Source organism: Echeneis naucrates, chromosome 15 (assembly GCF_900963305.1).
Source record: "Echeneis naucrates chromosome 15, fEcheNa1.1, whole genome shotgun sequence".
NCBI lineage: Eukaryota > Metazoa > Chordata > Actinopteri > Carangiformes > Echeneidae > Echeneis > Echeneis naucrates.
This window is the reverse complement of record NC_042525.1, coordinates 2,025,685-2,049,932: the sequence shown is the minus strand read 5'-3', so window position 1 is coordinate 2,049,932 and position 24,248 is coordinate 2,025,685. Positions and strand designations below refer to the sequence as shown.

Here is a 24,248-nt window from a genome sequence, read left to right as displayed (position 1 = left end):
TTAACGGGTCTCCTCCTGCCTCAGCAGCTGTTCAGATATGAATTTTAGCTCAGCCAGGACGGGTGCTGGGAACAGGATACTCTGACGGTCGAGGGGCTTTTAGGCATTTTATCAGTGCTAACTAATGCTAATGTGTTTTAAGTGTGGAGCTCATACACAATGAAGACAGAGAAGTTAAGTACGCTTCAAAGCGTCCTTTTAACTTTCTGTTAATGGACACGACGAGCAACGTAATGTTTGACAGGAATGGAGGAGCTAAAGCAGTGAAAACATGAAGGATGATGGGATGAGTAAAAAGTATATTTAATTAGAAATAAAATTTCTAAAAGCTGCTGCTGATTTATTTATTTTTTTCTAAATTGGCATAATCACTCAAAGCTGCTGAGCAGCATACGACATGCCAGCGTACCATGTTTCAGTTTACAGTAACGGAGGGCACTCGTGTAGTTTAGCGAGGAAACGCTTCCAAGATGCATGACGTCTTATGGATTTTGAGAAAAGCAGCTCAGCTGTGGGCCAGCGAGCTTTATTTGTTCGAGGGGTGAGAAACGGTTAAAGACTCTGCGGGCGAGAGCCAACGTTATAATCCCAGCGATGATGATAATGCGCCTCATGAGAACATCAGTGCGTCTGAGCACTACTTGGTTTTTATCAATGCAGTGACTCATTCCCTCCAAAGAGTTTTTTCTTTGACCTTTTAGTCGAGTTGATGTTTGCGTGTGGGGTAATTTCTCATGATCTGAACTCCTATGGAGTGCTATTTGCTCTTTGAGTGCATAAATCAGCTTACTGACTTAAAAGCTTCATTTTTTTTTTAGCTGATGCTTCAGGCTGTGATTTTTTTTTTTTATTATTGTTTTTTTTTTTTTTTTTTTTCAGCAACATCAGTTCATTGAGCTGTAATTAACACCAGCTCTCATTGTCCTTTCATGGCATCGCTCCGAGGATAAAAATAAACCTTATAATTCCCTGTAAACCTGTGACACCCGAATTATGCGAAGCTGTTTACAATGTTGGAATGTGCTTGTCATCTTTTGTTTTCTGCCACGAGGCCGACTCGCTCGCCGCTCTTTCTTTCTTTCTTTCCTTCTGCATGTGTTTTTACTCCATCCAGCCACGTGTTTGCTCGTGATTGTACATTTTCTTGTTTGGGTGTAATTGCGGTTTTTCTCTCCAGCTCTTCACCTCGTTCATCCCGATCACTACGAGCCGCACAGTCAAAACACGTCATTCAGGCTTTTCAGCTTGGCGACACGTTAGTGTTAAAGCTGCTGAAGTCAGAGCGGTGGTCACGTCGCAAAGGCCGTGGTACACAGGTTGAGGGATTCAGCTGGATCGATTACAGCCAATGATGATTGATTTGGCCAATTGAATTTATATTTGGCAATCTTTTATCAGCTGCAGTGAGCCAGTCTGTTAAGCTAACATTAACAACATGAAGATTGAAGCAAATAAACACGCTTTTGTTTCTCGCCTTTTGGTCACTGAAGCTTATCGAAGTATTGCTACTAACTGAAGGAATCCAAAGCTTGAAGGAGTTTATTTTATTTAACGTTGAATCAGACAAGACAAAAGCTTTCATGGGGCTAAATTGTGCTTTGTGTGTTAGATCTGCGACTCTTCCCATCAGCTCACTGTGTTGTGAGCTAGAAAAGCCTCCCGACTGTTCGCAGCATGACTGTCAGATGTTTCTTCCATATCTGGACCGGTTCTGGCATACACACAAAAAGTGTGGCTGGCAGATGATATCAGAGGATAACACCTGGAATCTGCACACATTTCCAGACCAGGGCCGAAGAACCAGCAGATGTAAAGCTGGAAGTGTCATTTCTTAAAGGATGGATGGATTTAATGTTTTCAGTTTACAGTAATTTAAATAAAAACTAAATGTTTGAATTCATACACTAAAACCTGCAGCTGTCCAAGAAACACCAAGAGATTTCTGGGAAATGGAGAGCAGTGTCTCCTCCACATTCTTTCTTTGCTCTACATCTCCCTTGTGTCCTGCTACCCAAACTTTTCATTTCAGCTCGAGCTGCCGCGTTACAACTGTGCTTAGAAATGCTCGGCTGAAGGTCACGACCCCTCGCAGGCCCCGACAGGCTCATCAGCCTTCGGATAAACGGGCAGAGAGGGAGAATATCCCACTTGGCTGCTCGCAGAGACAGTGATGGAGTCAGACAGCGTGTATGTGGATCACTCTCGCACACACAAACTCGCACTGCGCTGCCGGGGTTATGGAGATAAGGTGTGCTTTATTTAGCAGCGTCGACATGATGGAGGCCGAGTCGTGACGTCACCGTGGGCTCTACACCTGCCCGTGGCGGCAGTCAAGCCGGCGTACTGACTGAAGAGGCCGGTCCTGCAGCGCGCTGTGATGTTGATAAGGGCTTAATGAGGCGCTGTTAACAATGTGTCTGTTACAGCCACAAAAAGCGACTTAACTTTGTTTTTGTTTTTGTTTTTTTCTTTGCCTGGCTCCAATCCATTTTTGTTTGTCCTTTTTATTTTGGCACTCTGAGGCTTATTCTATTGTTGCATTCACTAAGATTGTCAGCTAAATACCTGAAACGCTGAATGTAAATCCAGCGGGAAGAATATTTACTCGACAGGGTTCTTTCTCAGACATTTCCTTGACTCTCATTCGTTCGTTTGGGTGGATTGTTGCTGACTGTTTTTAAGATTTTGTATTGACGATGACTTTTTTCTGATTCCCGTGTCCCCTCTGTCCCTTCAGGATCTGAAGAAGGTGCTGTCTTTCCCCCCGTACCCTGGGGAGTTTCTGCACCCGGTCGTGTATGCCTGCACGGCGGTCATGTTGCTCTGCCTCTTCGCCTCCATCATCACCTACATAGTGCACCACAGGTAAGAGGAAAGCGCCGTCTGCCGTCCGTTCTGTTGGAAGTTTTACTGTGAGACCTGCTGAGCCTTCGTTTGTAATCCCGGCCCCTGAACTTCGTTCCTGCATCCGGACACTCAGGCAGCCGCTCATGTAATCTCTTAATTTCTCACCTTTTTACCTCGATGGCTCACAGCCCATCTTCGACTCCTCTCACACAGCCTGGCCCGACTGTTGTGACTCAGGCGCACTGCAGCCTGTCTGACTAAGAGGATCTGAAACACACAGACAGGTGTGTGTGTGTTTCTGACAGTCAGAGCAGAAATATATGCTTCAAATGGATTTCTAAGAACAGCTTAGGCCACCTTTGTTCCTTTTACCCCGTATGGAGATGAGGACATTGAATGCACCGTGCGGCTCTTCTGGTTTTGCTCTGTGGCATTTGTCTGCTCCACTTAAGTTCATCGGCTGCAGATGCAGGAGCGACATTATTTCAGCACGCCAATTCATCATCATCAGTCACTCATCGTGTCCCTGGCGTTAATGTCGTGTTATCGTAATAGCTCGTCATCCATTTTAATATAAAGGAAACAGGAAGTGCCTCAAATGGCACATTTTAATTGAAATATTTGAGATATTTTAAGATGAGCACAGTAAATAGATATCACAGCTTTTCTTAAATGTGACTAAAACATAAAATGTATAAAGCTGTGCATCCTTTCGTGGCACTGGGGATGAAACGGGGTGCATCTCAGCAGTCAGACAGCATCTGGAGCCTCAAACAGTAACGTCGCTATCTGCTGTCAGGCGTGGCAGCGCCGACTGAAGGGAAAACCGAACGCCGCGATACGAGCAGGCGTGATTTCAATTTCAATTTTTTTTTTTTTTAATCAAACGAAATCTCAACAGTTTCCAAACAACAAACATCTGGTGCTTGTTGAGTTGGTGGCTCTAAAATCAAATTACATGTCATTTTCAAACCCAGCTGAACATCAGACTGCACAGACAGACGTTCTAATTAAGGGCAAAGATGACAAGCCAATTAAAATTAAAACGGTAAAGTTTATTGTGGAAAAGTAAATCACGTGTAAAAGTTTAGATTTGTAGTTGACACAGAATACATCATGACTTCAATATTAAGTTGCACTTTTTCTCATCATATTTGGAATCTGCCGTTGAGAGAAGAGAAATTCTGACCATTTATGTATCTACAGAAATCACAACAGTGTTCAGGTTCATTCAGCCTTTCCATCCTGTCACCGCTCACAGAAAACCAAAAGTGCAAAACTATTCATGGTCCAAACTCAGATGTTGTGGACGTCATGACATCATTTTCCTTCATGTTGTTGTGACTGTGGCAGAGGAAGACCTGCGCCTCGTTAATCCTGGACTCATAAATCTGTAAACACTAAAATCCATTCATCAATATTCAACATATGACGCTGAGTTTCTTGCGGTGCGTGTCACTCGCCGGGGAGCGTCGGAGGGTTTTTCTTTGCGCAGCGTTCACATTAACAAACACCAGCACGTTCTCCCTTTAGGCACTCCCCAGCCCTGAAACACATCTCTGTTTAGTAACACTTGAGTTGTGTAGTATCACTCCAGATGACTGACGGTACCCAAGCTGTGAACGGCGTGTTAAATGCGCCAATTGCGAGGGAAGCCGTTCAAGGACGGCCGCGGCAGATAGCGAATGTTTGATTGTGTTTCTTTCTCACTTCGGATCACTAACACATTCACACATGCGTATACAGCATATAATGTTGGTTTCTTCCTCTGCCAGTAAGATAAGCCAAGATAGACTGTGATTATTGGTGCAGCGCTGATGCATGATGTATGAGCCGAGTGAAGAACATACTGGGTATCGTGTCTTTGAAAGCAAAAATCTTTTGAACCCTCTCAGCGTAATTTGCATCAAACGTTTTCTCAGTCATGACTCAGTCAAACTGGGGAACACTGATGTCACACACACACTGCTGCATTTGGAGGAGCTCATTCTCTCCAATCAAGGATGTTCAACATCCATGAATACACTTAATATCCACATAGAGGGGCGTCCTTGACTTCACATTACCTCACACTTAGCAGCAGGAATGACTTTTCTGCGTGTATAAAAAGTGACGCAGTCCGTCGCCGTCTGTCATGGTGATAGAAATCGTTAGCAGTTGATACGGCGCCGACTTTTTTACTGTGTAAATTCAGCAGAAATGCGAGGACAGCTTGCAGAGGCTTTAAGGCAGAGGCTCAGGTGTAACCAAGTCTAATGCAGCATCCCTCCTTCTACCCAGATCAGCCGAAGCATGATGGGTTTTTTAGATTGCTTGTAATTTCGCCAATGAAATGGGAAAAAAACATCAAAAATAAATATGGTTTTAATTTATTTCACACCAGAAGTAAAGAACTGAGCATCATGAGTTTGCAATTAAAAGGAACAAAAACAATTCAATAACGGCTGCAGCCAAACAATGGAGCTTAAGAATCAGAGATCAGCTTCGGATCAGCATGAAATTTTCTTTTTTTTTTTTGGTCAGGTGTCGGTGGAGACCAGAACAGAACCAAAAGTACTGGACTGAGTAGAAGCTGATATATTTACATCGTTGGCCTTTTCTGCCGTAGAGTCTGGACCTGTTGGGTCGTTAAGTTCCTCATGCTCCGTCTAACCGTGCTGCCACCTGTGGTGGATGGAACCTCCAAAAATGTTTCACCTGTGAAATTACTTCGCCAAAATGAACCCTCGTATAATGTGTGATGTTACGGCTTTATTGTCCCCCGCAGTTAGCTCGGCAGGGGTAGGCAGCAGATACTGAGCGAGACGGTTTTATCCCCCCCACCCTTTGGGAGATGGGGATATGGAGGGTTGCCAGGTTAATGTACTTGACCCAATGAAAGCCCAGAGCAGAGCCTATGAAAACCTCCTTCCATGGAGGCCAGCAGCCGGCCTGATTTATGTTCCTCCTCGCTGGATGGAGTTCAGTACCTGGACCGAAGAGGCGGCGGCGGCGGCAGCGGCGGCTTTGAGTCTCCCTCCCCCTCACCCGGCCCGGCCCCCAGACACGCCTCAGAGCTCACTGCCGAGCCGCTGCCTCATCTACAGTTGGCTCACGTGCAGCCGGGGCTCCGCTCCTCCATTTTGGGGAGTGGAGATTTCCAGCTAAGGGTTATATAATTCCACATGGTGGCAGCGACTGTACAGATTAAACAGACGGAGCTGACACGGGGAGAGTAATTAAAAGAATCGATGGCCTGCTCATTCACACACACTGAGACACCAGCGTTGGTATTGTCTGATCTATCTGCTCTATCTTCTAATAGCTGGATGGAGAGTAGCGATGTGGGTTAAGTACCCTTCCTCGGCTTCTCAACCCCCCCCGGCTGACACCATATTTCACAAAGTGGATACAAGTGCATTGTTTTACATTGAGAAATCCTCAATTGGCCACGCCATGCGCAAGCAATGTCTTTTTTATTTCGCCATCAAACCAGCACAAATACCACTGCATGCCGTGTGAGAGAGAGAAAGTGGGTTAAAGAGCTGTGTAGGAAGACGGCACTGTGAATAACTGTGAATAGTCCTTCGCCTCAGGTCCATCATTCTGAAACACACATTGCACAGTTTGTCGGAAGTGTTGCCGTTTTGTCGACTGAGGATTATTTTCGTTTTTCTTAAAACTGATTCTCTGGTTTTTTTTTTTTTCTTTCTTTCTTTTCATGAAGATTTGAAGCAACTTTTCCGTAATCATTATTCCTCTGTCGCTGAATGGAAATGAACAGAGTCTCTTGAAATGTTTCGAGGCAGATTTCAAAGACACTTTGTGAGGAAATCATTTGTTTCTCACACGTCAGCTGTAAAAATGGAACATCTGGGTAGAAAATGCAGCAGCAGTTCCTACAACCCTGAGCAACAATGAGTCCCGTAGTCTCTAAAAAATATAGGTAATGTTAACGTTCTCAGCTTTCTTTACTCCATCTTTAAACTGTTTCAAGCCAATTATGTTGAAAAATTAAAAGTGCTGTCATGACCTCAGAGTCTGCAGTAACTTATTTATTCCTGGAGTTTAAGGTTTGTGACGTTCAATGTTTCTGATTTCGGTTTTTTGGCATCCAAAGGCAGATTTTATGTGTATTTGTATGAGTGGCTGATGATGATGATGCCTCCCATTTTAAAGGAAATTCTGCTTCTTCAGTCAGTCCCATTATAGTTTTTAGCACTCACAAAATGAAAGGTAGAGGTTACAAAAGGCGGCAAACATTACAATGCTGTGCTATTTGATGTGGGAAAAATTAAAATTGAAAAAAGGAAACAGCCCATTAAAGTCGTCGATGTACTTTACGCTTACTCTGCACTTCAAAAACAAGTTAGAGCTGAATTACACTTTAATCAATTTGAAAACATTTCATGTGCATCACCACCTTACTTTCTAAAGTTGCACTAAGGTTACATTTTTTAAAGTGCATGTTAAAATATTCTCTTGATCAGCACATGCATCGGAGGATGTAATGGCTTGTTTGTACTGCTCGGAGTCTATGAGCAGCATTTCCAGCCTCTCCCATGGTTGTTAATTTATACGGTCACAGCAAGGTAAAAAGAAAAGGGCGCTCGATGGCGACCTTGTAAGAGAACGGCTTGGATCAGAACTGACAGGTAACACACCTGAAACTGAATCTCAGTGAGACTTAACTTTATGGTATGTAGCTGCTAATTTTTTGGTTCTGTCTTTTATGGCAGCGCAATCCGCATCAGTCGAAAGGGATGGCATATGCTCCTCAACTTCTGCTTCCACACGGCTCTGACCTTCGCTGTGTTCGCCGGCGGCATCAATCGAATCAAATACCCCATCATCTGTCAGTCAGTAAGTACATTCCCCTTTTTATTCGTCCCTCAAACCTTTTTTAGAGAACTGATTATGAATGTCTATTCAGGTGACGGCGAGCGTGATGAGTGGATGTAGAGTATCTTCATGCTTCAGCGGCGTGTATGGTCCGCTCACTCTTTCACTGAAGTGTTGGCACAATGAGGCCCGATGATTCAGGCTTTCTTGTCATGAATGCCGTGCTCTCTTTTGTTGCCTAAGGTTACCGGTGGGCGTTACGTCCCACGTTTTTCATCACTCTGTCTCCTGTGTGGTCTAAGTGCCGGTGCATACGTTTATTCCTTCACATTTAAATCTCAACTCAAATGGCGTTCCCTCGGTTCCGTATCTTCTTCAACTGGTACGATATTCATGCTCCCTGCTGGTTGGATCCTGTTTATGATGCTCCCTTTATTTTTTTATAAACGTGATTCATTCTCTGAATCTCTCTGAATATTTTCCACTCTAATAAAATAATCGGGCTTAGGACAATCTGCTGATCTGTGGAGTTTAGCTTTATTTAGATTTCCGTCCGGCTTCATGTCTCTTGCTTGATAAATACAGCTTGCATGGCCGCGGCCCTTCAAGTCGTCCTCCACATGATCTCAGTTTCATGCATGATGATGAAATGTCAGCATACTGTAACTAGATAAAGAGGCAAAATGGTCGCCTCACTGGATCACTGTAATTGCTAGTGACACACATTACCGACTACCACTGCCTGTGATGATGAGTGTCGGGAAGCCGTCCCCACCACGTGATGTGAGCAGCGTCACTATGTAGTCACATGGGTGTCCCTCCACTTGTTATGAATGAGAACTTGAGACACGTGGAGATTTAGGATGGCAGGTCACAGACTTCCTGCCTGCGTCTCACTTTTCAGAAGGTTTTTGTTCAAAATGAAAAGCAGGAGAGTTTATAGAGAAGAAAGGATGATAGAGTATTGTCAAGAAAAGTGGGAAAACAAAAGACCCACTTCGAAGGGACAAAGAAGAGATGGAGAAGATATCTGAGGGAGATGAAAACTGTATCCAGGTTACCACTGAAGTGAGACGTTTCTTTTTCTTTTCTATGTGTGGCCACAGACAGATTGATGTACACTTTTCCACTCAAACTTTAAGCAGCCTTCGCTCGCCCCATTGTTTGCCGCAGCGTGTTTGGGAATCGGGACTTTAGGTGGCCGGCTGATTCTGGACTGTAAAGGCTCCAACTCCACCAGAGTGAAGTGCACTGCGGCACATTTGATGTCAGCCGGCTTTGCCTGAGCCGTGTGACAGGAGGCGGGTTGACAGCACAAGTCTGTGAGAAGTCACCACTCGTGTCACGAGCCGTCAAGTCTTCCATCGGCCCGACTGGCGCCTGTCATAAAATGCAGCTTCTACCGTTTAGCATCACATTAGTATTTCTCTCCATGTTAACGGAGTATCGATACAGTTTTCTTCGCTGCTGTTACAAATAGCAGAAAATTGTTTTAAAATGAAGCTATGAAATGTTCTCTCATTATTCAGATCGAATATTCAGGCTCTATTTCTTTGCTTCAACTGATCCTTAAACAGATGAATCTACAGGTGTGCAGCCCGTTTGGCCCCCGTTTGGCCCCCGTTTGGCCCCGATCCTGCTCTTTAACTCATTTTTTTCCATCCTGGGGCGGTTGGATATTTGTTACTGCTCCTCCTTTAGCCAATCACTACTAACAGGATAACTCCCCCCAGGGTTTGGGCAGGAGCCCAGATTGTCTACTGTTCCACAGGGATGGAGGCAGCCCCCCCCCCACCCACCAGACACAATTTAGGTTAATTACAGGACTGCTTGAGGAAACGTGTGATGCACACATTCAGAAGCACACCCGCAGATCCACACAGCGCCTGCTGAGCTCCGCCAATCATCCTGCCTTCCCACTGTGCACACACATATGTAGCCCCCCCCTTCCCAGGGGGGCACATAAGTACACGCTCTTCCTCCGACAGAAGGAACTTCAAGGAGCTCTGAAATGAGCTTTGGCAGCTCTCGTAGCACTTCAAGCCTGCACTCCCCAGCCAGCCCTCAGCGCCCCCCCCCCCCCGCCACCGTCCTCCTCCCCATCTGCATCCTATACGCTCTGTGTCTAAGCCACTTTTCAGTCCCACACCTCCTCGCGGTGCAGCAGCCGACGTCTTTATTGCCTCGGAGTCAAAGTCGGCTCTAATCTCTCCTTCCATCTCTTCCTCCAACAAGAAGCACTTTGTCATTGACTTCAGCAGCACCGCAGCTGTCACATGACATCTTCTGTTTGTATTCAGCAGCAGGACGACGTACAGCACATCCTCGTTTTAACCTCCGGACCGTCCTCCAAAAGTCTGATTAAACATTTCAGTCCAATGAGTGTGAGCAGCTTATTATTTCATTTATTTAGCAAAACAACCTGACCTACATCTGAGGTTACATCTGACTGCCAGCTTAAAGATGCTATACGGAGGATTTCCTCATTAGTGAGCCGTTGTGATGGAAAATGCCGGCGAAATAAAAACAGTATAGACATTACAGCAGCATCTGCAGTGATTAGCTTTGTTCTCTGTTCCTGAGCTGGAAAAGGCTTGTGGTGACTTATGCATCGAAAACAGTCGCAGCGGATATAATGAACATGTCCACAGAAGACAGCTGAGAAGGACGTGGGACCGCAGTGCTTTCAGCATATATGCTAAAATAGCTGAAACAATCAATTTGACAGCGTCACGTTTACAGAAAATGGGAAACCACACGACAGCTATGAGCTGCTGCTGGAAATAAACTCTTCAACGACTGCAGAAAGAGCAGAGAATGATGGTTTCTGTCGACGAACGTCATTTCATCTAACAATGAAGCTCTAATTGTATTAATTACTGCTCATTTCACTTTATGCTTTTATTCTGTTCTGACCAAACAAGGTCAAGTACTGTATTATCCTCCAGGTTATTAGAAACTCCTGATTTATACTCCGGGATCTTTAATGCTTACTATCAGTGTATTTTGGTAATGCTTCGTCTCCATCTTCATTTCCTTCTTATTAAATGGTCACATTGGTTATTTCATATTGTACCATTGTGTCCATATCATATTTAAAGTTTGGATTCTCCTCATCATAAAATAAAATTAGCTGAGAGACTGACGTCTTAATAGAGCTTAATAACTTCACATTTTTTCTTTCTACTGAATCTGTAATAATGTTAATTTTATTCTGATATTAAAGAATGGGAATTCATCAAAAGAAAATTATCCACCAATCCCTTAAAAAATCAAGTTAGACTCTGATATCTGCTGCTTCAGTGATGGATGTTACTGCAGAGTGCTCTGCACTTAACGGCTCCATCTTTGATTGATGTTCAACACCGTTCTCTTTGTTTCTTTTTTTTTAGGAGATTAACTGTGGATAAAAAGTATAAAGGGTGTTTTATAGATTGAGATTGACAAACGCAGTGGAAACAGACTTCCTGTCAGGCTCCATATGGATCCAACCGGTTTGTAGCCTGAACACCAAAAAAATGATTCTGATATTAGCATGAGCATTTTTTACAGAAAGTTTTCAGGGTCTAAAAAACAAAAAGTCATGAATCATAATGACATAACCCCCCCCCCCCCCCCACACCCCATCTACAGCACAACATAATAGGTGCTATACTGTGTAAATAAAGTAGCATAGAGACATTAAATGAAAATCTTCTTTGTGCCTGACAGTGGTATCTAAAGCTAATCCTCCCCCCCCCAGCTGATGGAGTCGGTGTTTGAAGCTCGTAAAGTGCAGGAAGGTGCACGACAACCTTTTTGTGGTAACTCATTATCTCCACATTTCACATCGGGTTCACATCCAGCGTCTCCTCCTACTGACGACATCCGGATGGGGCTCGTGTGGATAATGACATCTTTGTCTTGTCTTGGTGCTGTTTTTCACAAAATAACCACCGAAGGAGGGGAAGTGCTGCGTGTTCCTGCAGAGACGTTAGAGCATCAACTAAAGCTAACTTTAGCTTGGTTCTCTTGGCTGTGCACGAATGCAATGCGACAAGAAGAGCGTCCAAACTTTATTAGAAAGAAATCAAATCGTTTCATTCGTCACACACTGATCCGTCCTCTGTCTCCCCTCCGTTAACTATCCCAGTCCATCTTTATTTATCACAACAGAAGTTAGCACCAAATAGAGCAGCTTTGGACCTCCTTATTTACGGAAACAATTCCCACCAGCTTCCTTTTTAGAGATTGAAACAGGCAATAAGGTCCCCGTGTAGAAAAAGTATTTAGGGTGTCATCAGCAACAAAGATGGGAACTGTAGTTTGTAGTGATGAAATGTTTGCCTGTAACAGGATTACGGGGAGGAGAGTCGGCAGGATAATTAGCAGCTGCTGTCCTGTGACAGTTTCCACCAAACAGGAAATGCTGCATGAATCTGTCCAGCTTATGGACACCGAAGCGCTACATTTTCTAGCCTGAGAAATGAGTTTAAATGGGTTTTCTGATATATTAGTGCTGGATAGGCCTGATGAATGATGAGCAGACAGTGGCCATGTGATCTGTAATTCTGAAAAACTGCCAGATGGACGACATAGCTGTTCTGTCTTATTTATGTAGGGCATTAATCAGCCAGTTATGATCAGTGTGTGCACCCTCTATCTGCACCACTCTCAATTTGAGAACCCCCCCACTCCTCCTCCCCTCTTATTTCCATATTACAAACACACATCCTCACTCTGTTCTTGGCACTAATGAAGCTCTGTAGTGTGCACACTCCGCAGCAGTGATTGACTTACAGCCCGCTCTCTGCTCTCTATAAGCAGCGCAAGGACACTTCCAATTAGCATCTGGACTCCTGTACACTTGCTTCGGTCTCTAGGCCTCTCCAGCTGCGGAGACCGTGTTAGATTGGATATCTCAGGTTTCTAGAACATTATGAACAGATCGAGTTGGTGGAGAAAATACTCAGCGCCCTCCATTTCCCTTTCTCTCTCTTTCTTCCCTTTTTATTTATTTGAAATTCTCGTCTCTCCATCTTTCTTCTGTGAGCCGGAAAAGCCTTTAAACAAAGTTAGATCTGTTCCCCTATTCAAACATAACCCATGAATATTAAAAGGAAGAGGAACAGAGATGTGTATACATTGCCTTTTGGAAAACAATCATGCACTGATAGTTGTCAACGTGACTATCATTTATATTCAGATTTGTTATTCACAGAGCACACCTCGCGTCCTCTAACTCAGCTGATAAGAGCTCCGTATCCACCAGTATTACCTCACCACAAAGCTCCTATCCTCCGCAACCTTTTTTGAAGGAAGGAGTGGCAGCTCTTCCAGAACAAACCGTCTTAAAGTAACAGGAATGGAAATCACGTTTCTATTGTTTTTATGTAAAAGTCGCAAAAATCCAACAAATCTCTTGAATATGAACCCTCTCCCTCTGTCAAACCGTTTCAGGTTGGTGTCGTGCTGCACTACTCATCTCTGTCCACCATGCTGTGGCTCGGGGTGACGGCGAGGAACATTTATAAACAGGTGACCAAAAAGCCTCCGCAGAGCCAAGATGGTGACCCACCTCCCGCCCCGAGACAGCCCCTGTTGCGGTAAGAACAAATGTCCCTGCAACCCTCCTCAACCCTGACTGCGTGTAGACGGACGAGCACACAAAAAGCTCCTGTGGGTGTATTTTGTGCCTGTGTGTGTGTTTGTGATCCTTCTTGCACTGTCATTGCGGCTCGCTGTGTGTGTCTTCAGAGGCCAAGGACTGGCTCTCTGTGCAATTATTTGCTTTCCTATTTCTTTCTCTGCCAGCACATGACCTGACTGACACTGTGGGATGAATGATGTAGAAGCGTTACACAACCACAGCTATTACTGTCACACCTTCTTTTTAATATTTTCAGCAGTGCTGGAAATAATTTTGAATCGCGTCCTTGAGTGAAATCAGCAATGTGAGAATACACCGATCCAGCAGAAAGGAGTGGCTGTTGTAGTTCACAAATTAGATGGTCTGGTCTGAGGAGGATTTTCCTTCTGCATCTTTGACACCCTGAGGTTTCATTGCTGTGGTTTTATCTGGAGGGGTTATTCTGTCGTTGTGTTTTGAGTTGTTTGTTGCTCAGGGAAAAGGAGGACATGCTTGTCAGCTGTATTCGAAGGAAGGGGCAGCGTAGTCGCACTGAATGTGACACAACTGGTCCTCCAGAGGACGTGACCTCTGAGTCGAGTCACGGCTGAAGAAGAAGAAGAACAGTGGTGCACTTAAAATTTTACCTCAGTGTGAGTTCAGACGTATTAGCAGCATCTGCAGCTCGTCTATCAGACTGCGGATGTATCACTGTGTAAGCAGCTTTATGTTGTTGCTGCTGGTGTTAACTACTTCATGTGACACGACTGGCTGAGTAGGAGGAAAGAAAACTACCGAGCAAATCTTTGTTTCACCTCCTCCATCACAAATTGAGTTTTAAAGGGGAAATCACTCTGACAGCAGCGGGTTATTCTTATTCTGCATTTTTTTACACAATGATCATCTAAAATTCTTCATGTGCCAAGTAACTACAGCTGTCAAACAAGTATACGGGTTTAAAAAGCTCAATAGCTGCCACGGAAAAGTAGCAAAACAAACAAAAGTACATTTGTGACAGTGCTGCCGTTGCATTCTTATTTACTTTTCAGCACAGATTCGAAGTTATACAAATTTTTTGCTGCAGTGATGACAAACGTCAATATGAATGTGCTTAAAATGTTTGCGTGCAGCTCACCTTGTCCTTGCAGAGAGGCGTCCTTGCAGATTTATGCGAGCTTGTGTGTTTTTCTCAGGTGTGTGCTGGCCCGTGTTTCCTTTAGAGGGGAACAATAGCTTCACACAGATGAGTTATTGCACCGTTTATCTGCAGAGACATCCACAGCTAGTTTGCATTCTTTGAAGCCTCTGGTTTTGTTCACTCTGTGGTGACATAACTGTCAGGTCCTCCTATTTATACCATTTGGCTCTCCTTGTGGATTTCACACACATTTGTGCATGTTAAGAAATTGCATTTTTAATCTGAGTCACTGTCCGCCACGAGGGGAAGACGTTTAGGTTTTGAAGGGTAATGATTCACTTAATGTGAAAATTAGGGTGATAAATGCCAGAGATTAGCAGAGTTCTTCTTTTAAGTAAAATTTTTAAACAGAGCTTCATTTAGATCAGTCTCCTATTCAATGTGAGTGACATTCAGGTGCAGACGGCTGCTCAGCAACAATAGGTCTGACAGGAGCGGTTGTCTAAGACTGATGGCCTTTTGTCTCGCATCTCTCTATCTAACATTTCTGCTCAGTTCATCAGTGCGAAAAACTCACATGGTTCAATTGAGCATCTGTACACTTGACAAAGTGTCGGCCCAATATGATGTCACTCATCTGTTTGATTGGTACTGGAGTGTGTTATTTGTCTGTCGGCCATCTTGAAACCATATTTTTGAGGAGCAGGTGCAAATGTGTGGTACAATCTGTCAGTTACGTGGTAGCCACGCTCCAATACCTACCGTTTTCCTCCGTCATCCAAGAAATGAGCATCGTGTTGCATTGAAGAAGAGTTAATGAATCAGAGGAGAAGTGAGGACATTTTACCTGCAGGAACTTCTGATTGGGATCGGAGCCATCCGTAAAGCTTTGCTCCACCTACTTCAAAAACATTCCCAGAGGAAAGAGTTCAAATATATCAAAGTGCGCTCTTTAATTAGAGCATTTTTTTAAAACTATCTGTGACTCAGCTGATCTGCCTACCATAAAAACATTAGGTGTCTCTGCCCCAGCTTGTCTTTTCTTTTCTAATTCTAAACTATTGTGAAGCTTCGGCTTTCACAGTTTTCCCGAAGGAACAGCTTTACATTGTCGCCTGGAGTAGCTGAAGTGGGACTGTAGTAGTTCTTTAGCTCAGTTACTCCTTACTGCCCTGTGAGGTAAGAAGAAAGACAACCTGTTAATGTGGCGACGCCTCAGTGCTGGAGATTAATCACAAATCAAAATCAATTTAACATATTTAATTCTTATTTGCTTTGAGTTATGGCTGTTTGTGATTCACCCCCCCCCCCCCCCCCCCCCCCCGCCCCCCCCCATACTATTTCTCTACTTCATTCCTTCTCTGCTTACTCTGGAAATTTGGCATGTTTTAAGAGGATCAGCTTTTGGACACGTGCCATGCTCTTCCTCTGCAGTGAGAAGGTGCTGCGTGAGTTCTTCTGCACATCGCAGGCGTGCTGCACAGCTGAACTTCTCAAGCTTCCACCAGAAATCCTGTTAGGGGGGGAAGGTTGGAGAGCGGAGGCGAAGAGAGTGTGCAACCGTGACAAATGCTTGTTCGTCATTTAATCTCGCATTCACTGGCATTTTCTTAAAGCTATTGGAAGATATCAAGTGCCTGAATTCCAGTTGGCTGAATTTTCATGAACTGTATGAGACGTTTTCCGAAGAAGAAACATGAAAATGATTTAAACGCGCAGCCGCACTGTATATGAACCCGACTACTCACATACCTCCGAACCAGCTTTGTGTATCATGTTTTGGCGGATTGCTGACGCATGCAGTGCTCCTACGGCATTTTTAACCCGCACGACCTGAAACTAATATCTGTAAAAACCCATAAATTTGCTGCATCATATGTTTGACATTTTTAAAACTGGAATCTGCTGAGTAATGTGTCCCTGAAGAGTCACTGAGGAAAAGGTCCCCATCAGATAAGAATCCCCTCAGCTGATGAGCAGCACTCTTCTTGCCAAGCAAATCTTCAGACACCTGTGTGTGGATTGTGTGACTGAGTGTGTGTGTGTGTGTGTGTGTTGGGGGGGGGGGGGGGGGGGTTAATATGGAACATTCTTGAGTCTCTCCCATCATGCACTGCTTGTGAATGAGATAATTTGTCTTGGGGCTGGCGGAGGGATCGTGTGGCGCAGCAGTCAGGTTGATCCACAGTGATTGACTGTAATGCTCCCCGTCAGACAGGCTCATGCAATGAGACTTAGCAGCTGGAGACAAATCAATTTCTCCTCTGAGCATCCCCACCCTGCCCCCACCTCCACCCCCACCCCCACCCAATCCACTCCACTGCTCCTATCAACCAATGCATTCCTCCTCATCTATCTCTTTTCCCGTCCCTCCACTCCTGACAGCGTCTGATGGCGGACCATCACACTGACCTTTGTCAGAAATCTGCTTTGGCATGTTGGACCGCACACGTTAATCTTCTCCCTTCATGCTATTAACGCTTCACTTCAAGAGAATGGTTTCTTCTCCACATGTGATTAAACTGCAAACGAAGTCACGCATTAAAAACTCCAGCATCAATTATGAGATACAGGATGTTTCTTAAAAAAAAATTAAATGACTCAGAAAGTCATTAAAGGTCGGATAAATATATCAGGCTTGAGGTTTTGGGATACACACAAGGTCACTTTCTTCTTGTATCAATTAATCAAAGTGAATGGCTGAAATTCATTTTAATTAGATTAAATGTGATAGATTAGCTCTTTATTGAGCTTTTGGGGAACTCATGTTGGCTGGGGTCGTTCCAGCCTGTATGATAACCAAAGCTACCCAGCTAGCTTCATAAATAAGATAAGTCCTAATAAAAGCTGGCTGGTTTTGGTCTCTACATGCACAGTCTGGTGTTACCACGGAGCCTTTGCCCTGTGCTGGAGCTTTATGACCATCACTTGTCTCCCTAGCTGTGCTATGTATATCCTGGAGAAGGTCCAGAGAGAGGACACAGTCACCAAACAGAGGACAGTGCATCAGCAGAAGAACAAGGTTGAAGGGTGGACGACGACAAAGGTGTGGGGGGGGGGGGGGGGGGGGGGAGTCACTGCAGCTGCTGGCTAAAAGGCACTTCAGGGTCTATTTATATTAGATAATTACTGTTCATGAACCCGCTCAAAAGAATGACTCTGCATACACAGCCATTTTGTTAAGAGTTTAAAAGGGACAAAGAAAGGCGTGTGTGAAGGTGTGCAAGATTTGTACGTCTTCCCGGAAGAGTGCTGTGAAGCTGTGATTTTGATCACACATGCTTTAGATTTTTCTCATATGGATTACATGTTTTTGGAGAAGATGGAGAAGGAAGGTTACAAAGCACACGACCCTTTAACATCCACTGGCTCTTGTTTATGCTTATCTGGCTGACGGGTGTGTAAATGGCTATCTGTCGGAGGAGGGTCCCCTGAGGGAACTGTTCCACTCATAGACAGTGACAGGCCAGTAATGCCGCCCCCCCACCCACCCCTTTGCCTCCCCTCCAACCCCCTCTCACCAACCAGCCCCGACAAACATCTTGATTGTGGTTGAATTTTTAGGACGGCTGCTGTGTGACGGGCGACAGATTGGGGAGGGATGGAAAGGAGGAGGAAAGCGGGGATGAAGACGGAGGAAGATGGAGTGGTGTAAAGGTTAGAGCAGTGACAGAGGTTGAGATTGAACAGAAAGAAAGAGGAAATAGAACAGTGTTTTATGGGATGGTGGATAAGAGAGGGGAGGACAAGGGCAGTGCAGAGCAGAGAGGGAGCTGCTGAGGACTGGCTTTGTTTGTGCACTGAATTCTTAAAGCTCGCCGTGTCTTTGCTGTGACGCAGATGTCCCTGTTCACATACCTGCTCGTTTCCCAGCAGATATCTGAATGAGGAAACATCCTTTTGCACAATGGAAAGGTTATAGTTATGCATCGGCACTACAGCATCTCCTTTGACCTTCAAGCGCTGATGTACAGCCACCTGTAAAAAGCTTAATTGCATCTTGTGAATGCGTGGCAGTAATATCCGAGGGGTGGGGGCACACCCATAAGGCCCACACAAAGGCGTTGTTAAAAGTATATGTGCCTCGGTGCCTGGAGGCTGTTCAGAAAAACTGGAGCGTCTCAGTCATTACAGTTTGACCGCAGAAGGCGAGGGGCCGTCACACAAAGGGCTCGGGCCAAAACACGGAGGGTCATCCTGGGAAAAGGTGGAAACTGCAGCTGCAGCTTTATCCAAGGAGGAGCTGGAGGTGATCTGTGTGTACTGATCACAACAATCCGCGCACAAATGTGTCATCTGTAAATAAAAAACACTTCCCACAAACAAAAAACCTAAATATCTGCAGATTAGCAAAAACAAATTAAAGAGCCGAATCTCTTTAATTAGTCAAATTCAGACAAATAATACTGAAACAAACATTCCTGATTGATCACTTTGTCATATTGATCAGTCTCATTTCCATTTTCTGCCACGTGATGGATAAAACCAGCCATAACTCTCCACTGATGGAGCTGCAGTATTTTCTCAAACTGACTTTGCTATATTATGCTTTGGAAGCTGATCTTCACCAATCAGATGACTCCTACAGGACAGCAGCCTTTATTTAACAGGAAGACAATAATAACCAGCTGAGGCTATAACCTGCAGATGTGAGGCGCTGCATGTGTGTTTAAATTCACCATCCAGCTCTGCTCGGACGCAGGTTTGTGTGCTGTCGTGGGCAGCAGACGCTGTAAATGAATCCTGACAAGCGCTTTCATCGACTACAAACAGATTTTTTTTTTCCTCATAAACATTGGGCTTTAATTTGGATCAAAGGAAACAAAGTATTGGGCGTGAGATCATAAAAATTTTTTTTTTTTTTAGTTTTTGGACGTTGGACTTGAGGTATTTGTGCTGGTCGTTTTTTGAGAGAGGTGTAGATATGAAATACAAACACATCCCCACGTCTGCTCCCGGATGTCACGGCCAGAGCACGAGTCTTATAATCTCACCCGCCATGTTGTCTGTCCAGACCTTTCAGTTATTATCTTCCTCTTGCTCTTTCTCAGTCATATTTTGACAGTGTGCCGTTGTAATCCAAATGTGAGACACAAGATCTGCGAATGTCTTTTCATGACAAACATTCTCATGCTTTCTTGTTCTCTGTTTGTGCCCTTGTCACCTCACAGATTTTATTTAGTCAGTGGTGGAGTGCCCCTCATCATCTGCGGGGTCACAGCAGCTGTCAATATTGACAACTATGGCAGCGGGGAGCAGGCGCCATAGTAAGTCTTCCCTTCACTTCTGCTCTGAAAGTTAATTTTTACCCCCGCTGACATTTTATACGCCTCAACAAAGTATTCTCCTCATTAGCTGTAATTATTTCCAAAAATAAACCTTCATTTCATTTATTTTTTTTTTTGACTAGGTGCATATGTGTTGTCATAGACAACGTGTTTTAACACAATCACACACACACACTTTAGGCTATTATTTCCCTTTGCTGGATGCCTGTTTGAATTAGTTTTACTCTGTTGAGCAAACAACAACTTAGATGTTGTGTTTTGTGTGTTTTAGAATGTGTGCAGGATAAATTGGTGTGAATTTAAAGCCTCAAAGTGCTGAACTGTGTTGGTGTGTGTTTCAGCTGCTGGATGGCATGGGAGCCCAGCCTGGGGGCCTTCTTCGGCCCCGTGGCCTTCATCGTCCTGGTGACCTGTGTGTACTTCCTCTGTACTTTCATCCAGCTGCGGCGCCACCCCGAGAAGAAGTATGAGCTCAAGCAGCTGACGGAGGAGCAGCAGAGGCTGGCAGCGGTCGACGTGCCCGCCCACTGTCACCAGGGGGCCGAGCCCGGAGCCCTGGCAGCTCCGCCCAGTGGTGGCCACTGCCCCGCCGGTTGCCCAGGTGTCCCCATCAACCCCGCGCTGCTCGCCAATGAGCACTCCTTCAAGGCGCAGTTAAGAACGGCGGCCTTCACCTTGTTCCTGTTCTTGGCCACCTGGACCTTCGGCGCACTGGCTGTGTCGCAGGGCCACTTCCTGGATATGATCTTCAGCTGCCTCTACGGTGCCTTCTCCGTCACCCTCGGCCTCTTCATCCTCATCCATCACTGTGCCAAGCGTGACGACGTCTGGCACTGCTGGTGTTCCTGTTGTCCCGGACGACGAGCCAACGCATGCTCCGGTGCCCACGGGCCCGCTCAGGCACGACCCAAGGTCAACGTGAACGGTGACACTCCTGGACACGGCCACGGTCACAGTCACTGCCACCATGACTCGCCATGTCAAGGTAAAACCTCACTGAGCTGCAGTCACGGCAGTCTAAGTCACTGTAAACACGCCGCCCTTCCTTCCTCGCAAAATCACATGACGTGTCTGGCGCCGGTGACGCCGTGCTGCGCAGCCCTCCATAGCCAGCAGCTGATGGAGGAGGAGCCTACGGCGACTCACGTACTGCTGCACGCCGACCCCGAGGGCTACAGGCCGGGCATCCAGTTACACCCCTGCCTAAAGGGCAGCACCAGGACTAAAGGCCGTCACCTCAGCCGCCGGTCCGGCGCCGGCTCTTGTGGAGCAGGGAGCGAGAGGGAGTACGCTTATCACATCCCCTCAAGCGTAGACGGAGGCAGTGTGCACAGCTCACACACTGACAGCCCCCACAGCACACACGAGCGTCATGCCCACATCTGTCCACACCTGGCCCACGAAGGCCACCACGACGGCCATCACACATGCCACGCTGCTGCAGCCAGCACGCACGAGGCCCCGGCGTGCCACAACCCCTGCCACCGGCACATCTGCTGTGCCAAGGCAGACCTCCTCCCCTCCCTGTGCCCGGCCGAGGCGGCCGACACGGGCATCTTCCTGTGCGGTTGCAGCAAAGTGGCGGAGGAGGACCCGATGGCTGCACATCACCACCTGGAGATGCACGCCCCGCGCAGACAATCCTACCCCCAGAACCCGCCAAATCAGAACGGGATTCTCAAAGGAGGCCTGACCGAAGGACTCCTGTACACGTCGGACAGCACAGGGAATATACGCACTGGACCCTGGAAGAATGAAACTACTGTGTAGTGTGGGAAGGAAAAAAAAAAAAAACGGGGAGATGGGCAGCCCCCCCTGCCGCGTCCCACCAAAAATAAAACCCTCGCCTCCCTTTTTAAAAAAAAAAGAAAAAGAAAAAAGAATTGAATAACATTTTAAACATCACAATCAGCGTGGGATATTTTTATTTTGATGTCCTCATGTTTCTATGTGTGCTGTTTTACTGTACAGTAATCTGCTCTCATGTAAACGCTCCGTCCACAGAACAGAATCTCTTGTGGAATATGTGTCACATTGATTCCGTAAGATGTAATTGAAGGTTTTTCCATCGTTCCATATTATTACAGATCTCTATATATATATATACAAGAAAATGAATGGTTGTATGTATGAATATGTGTGTCCGTGCTCAAAGGCAACACGCTGCAAGATTTTTTTACACTTTGAATCTGAATCCATCGAACAGTCTCAGAACCTCCAGTACATTAAAGAACTCTTGGCATCCGTGTTTTAGACGACTAAACCAGCAAATTTAGACTTCATGGGTATTTTCTGCCATTCAGTCAACCAACTGTGAATCTACTAGAGATTTTCTAAATAATACACAAAGATGCTGTCGCTTGCCATAGACGTGTGAATGCCGGTGAAGTTGTGAAAACTTTAAAGCAGCAGAAAAAAAGAGAAGTGAAATTAAGCACTTGGTTGGTATTGATCGTGCTGTCTGTATGATGTCTTCACTGTTGTGTTTCCTTTGTTTAGTTTTTTTCTTGAGAGACATGAACAACAACAACATGGCTATCCAGAACAGAGAGCTGGCACAGTTTTTTTTACCCCCAAATTTTTGCCTAGTTTTCCTTAACTGTGTCACAGAGCCGGTTCCTCAGCCAGTTCATGCCAAAACTTTGCAGGTTTTAAATTTTATTTTTTTTAATTTCACACACACACGCACACAACGTGACATTTAAGGAAAAAAAAAGAGTGAATGGGATTTTTAGATGCAACAACAAGCTGCTTAAATGTCACTTTGGGGGAACCTCCCTGCGACCGATGCCCTATTATTTTCCCCAAGCTAATAAAAGATTTCAGCCGACCTCGCCCACCGTTGGCTGAAGCCACAAAACGACACACACATGGCAAATGCAAATGCAATCCCTTTATATTTGATTCTTTTTGACTTTTGTCTCATCAGAGCCTCAAAGCATGCCTGCCTTGCTGTACGTAGCTTTGTGCTATATTTTAACAGTGGAACTGAATGGCCGTCCATGAACATATTTGCTTTGACCCGTTAAAACTGCTGCAGCTCGCCATTTATCATTTTTGAAACACTCTTGGATTAAATCTAAGTCCCAACAAAAACTGTACTGTTTCCCACTGCTAAGCTCCATTTAACAATACATTCAGCTTCGTGTATTCCTCCAGTCCAGTCCCAGTTCTGCTTTGGTGGATAATCGGTGTCTGGAGAGATGTCGAAGTGTGGATCCTGTTTTTTCGCTGTTGTTTTGTTTTGTTTTTTTGGGGGGGCCGCGGGAACCGTCAAGGTCACATTCTCTTTGAAGGATTGAGACGACTCTGTATTGGTTTGGAAGCACTTGTTTGTTTTCTGAAAGATGACATTGTGTGTGATGCTCCACAGAAAACCCTGTCAGTCATTTCATCAGAGAAAGCCAAACTAAAAAAAAAAAAAAAAAAAAAGTGAAAGAAAAAACAATCCATCCAAGCGGCGCATATAACCTCACAGCAAACCCCCCGCTCTATCTCAGCATGCACACCACCTCCTCGGCCATCTTGTGCACTCGTCCGTGTATATAGTTGGTTATATTGGTTTCTGATGAATTATTTTATATGAGATTTAAGATATTTAAGAATAAAATAAGTCTATATGTAAAGAAAGTTGTATGGGGAAAAAAACTGACCTCTCAATGTTAATACTCAGTATCTGAGTTTAGAAATGTCTGTGCATTTTTTTCTGTTGCAATTTGAGTTGATTTCATAAAGTATGCAGACTCGCCGTGTGTTGTGAGACTTATCCTGTCATATCAGAAATAGAGATGCACTACATGTAATGACATTCGGCCTGCCAGAATAGAAGCTGCCACTCGCAGTGTGTTTATTATAGAAACATTTGTTCAGACAGAGATATTTGAATTTAAAAAGTGACTTCTGCAGAGAAAAGAGAAATATTAATGTGATGCTCCCCTTCATTTAGACGGCAGGCGCTGAGCAGTGAGAGGAGCCCCTGGTAGACATCAAAGATGATGCATGAACCTCACAGCCTTGCAAAGGGGCCAGAGGAGTTATTTCCAGGGTCTGGGACAAAGTGGGATATTATGGGCCCAACTTATGAGTTATAAAACAGAGGCCCACGATTGATCACACACTCAAGGCTCCATTGAGCCGGCTCGGATGCTGGCAGGCAGCGGCCCTGACTTTATGGTTATTGGAAAGGGATTTGTAACAGTATCACAACAAAAATGTTTGATATCAGCCCCCCCCCCAGCAAATCCCGCATTAAACTGAGAGATCATTGGTCTAGGTTAATTGCTGTACAACATGTGTATTTGCTGGTGGTGTGTTCTCGGAGCAGCCTGTGCGAGGCGACCTGTTTGGTACCATAAGGCCACCGTAGGCCACTCTTTTCTGTTGTCATCAGTAGCAGATGTACTGCCCTTAAATGAGCTCGCTGGCTCGGTTTCGGCTCACCAGACGGCTGCTGGAATATTCACCTGTGGTACTGTGACAAAACCTAAAGCCAGTTTTCACTTTTTTCTACATTGACACAGATTCCAATAAATGTATTTTTTCACCA

The 24,248-nt window shown here is 45.1% G+C and overlaps 1 protein-coding gene across 1 annotated transcript in view; it reads left to right on the top strand.

Moving 5' to 3' along the window:
- The window catches only part of adgra1b (adhesion G protein-coupled receptor A1b), a 115,174-nt gene extending 90,926 nt beyond the window's left edge, over positions 1-24,248 (top strand). Inside the window, exons 15-19 of the mRNA XM_029521815.1 lie at positions 2,738-2,865; positions 7,566-7,689; positions 13,108-13,253; positions 19,586-19,681; positions 20,044-24,248. Of these exons, the coding sequence (XP_029377675.1) occupies positions 2,738-2,865; positions 7,566-7,689; positions 13,108-13,253; positions 19,586-19,681; positions 20,044-21,472 (1,923 nt within the window). The 3' untranslated portion in view covers positions 21,473-24,248. The remainder of the gene's footprint in view (positions 1-2,737; positions 2,866-7,565; positions 7,690-13,107; positions 13,254-19,585; positions 19,682-20,043) is intronic.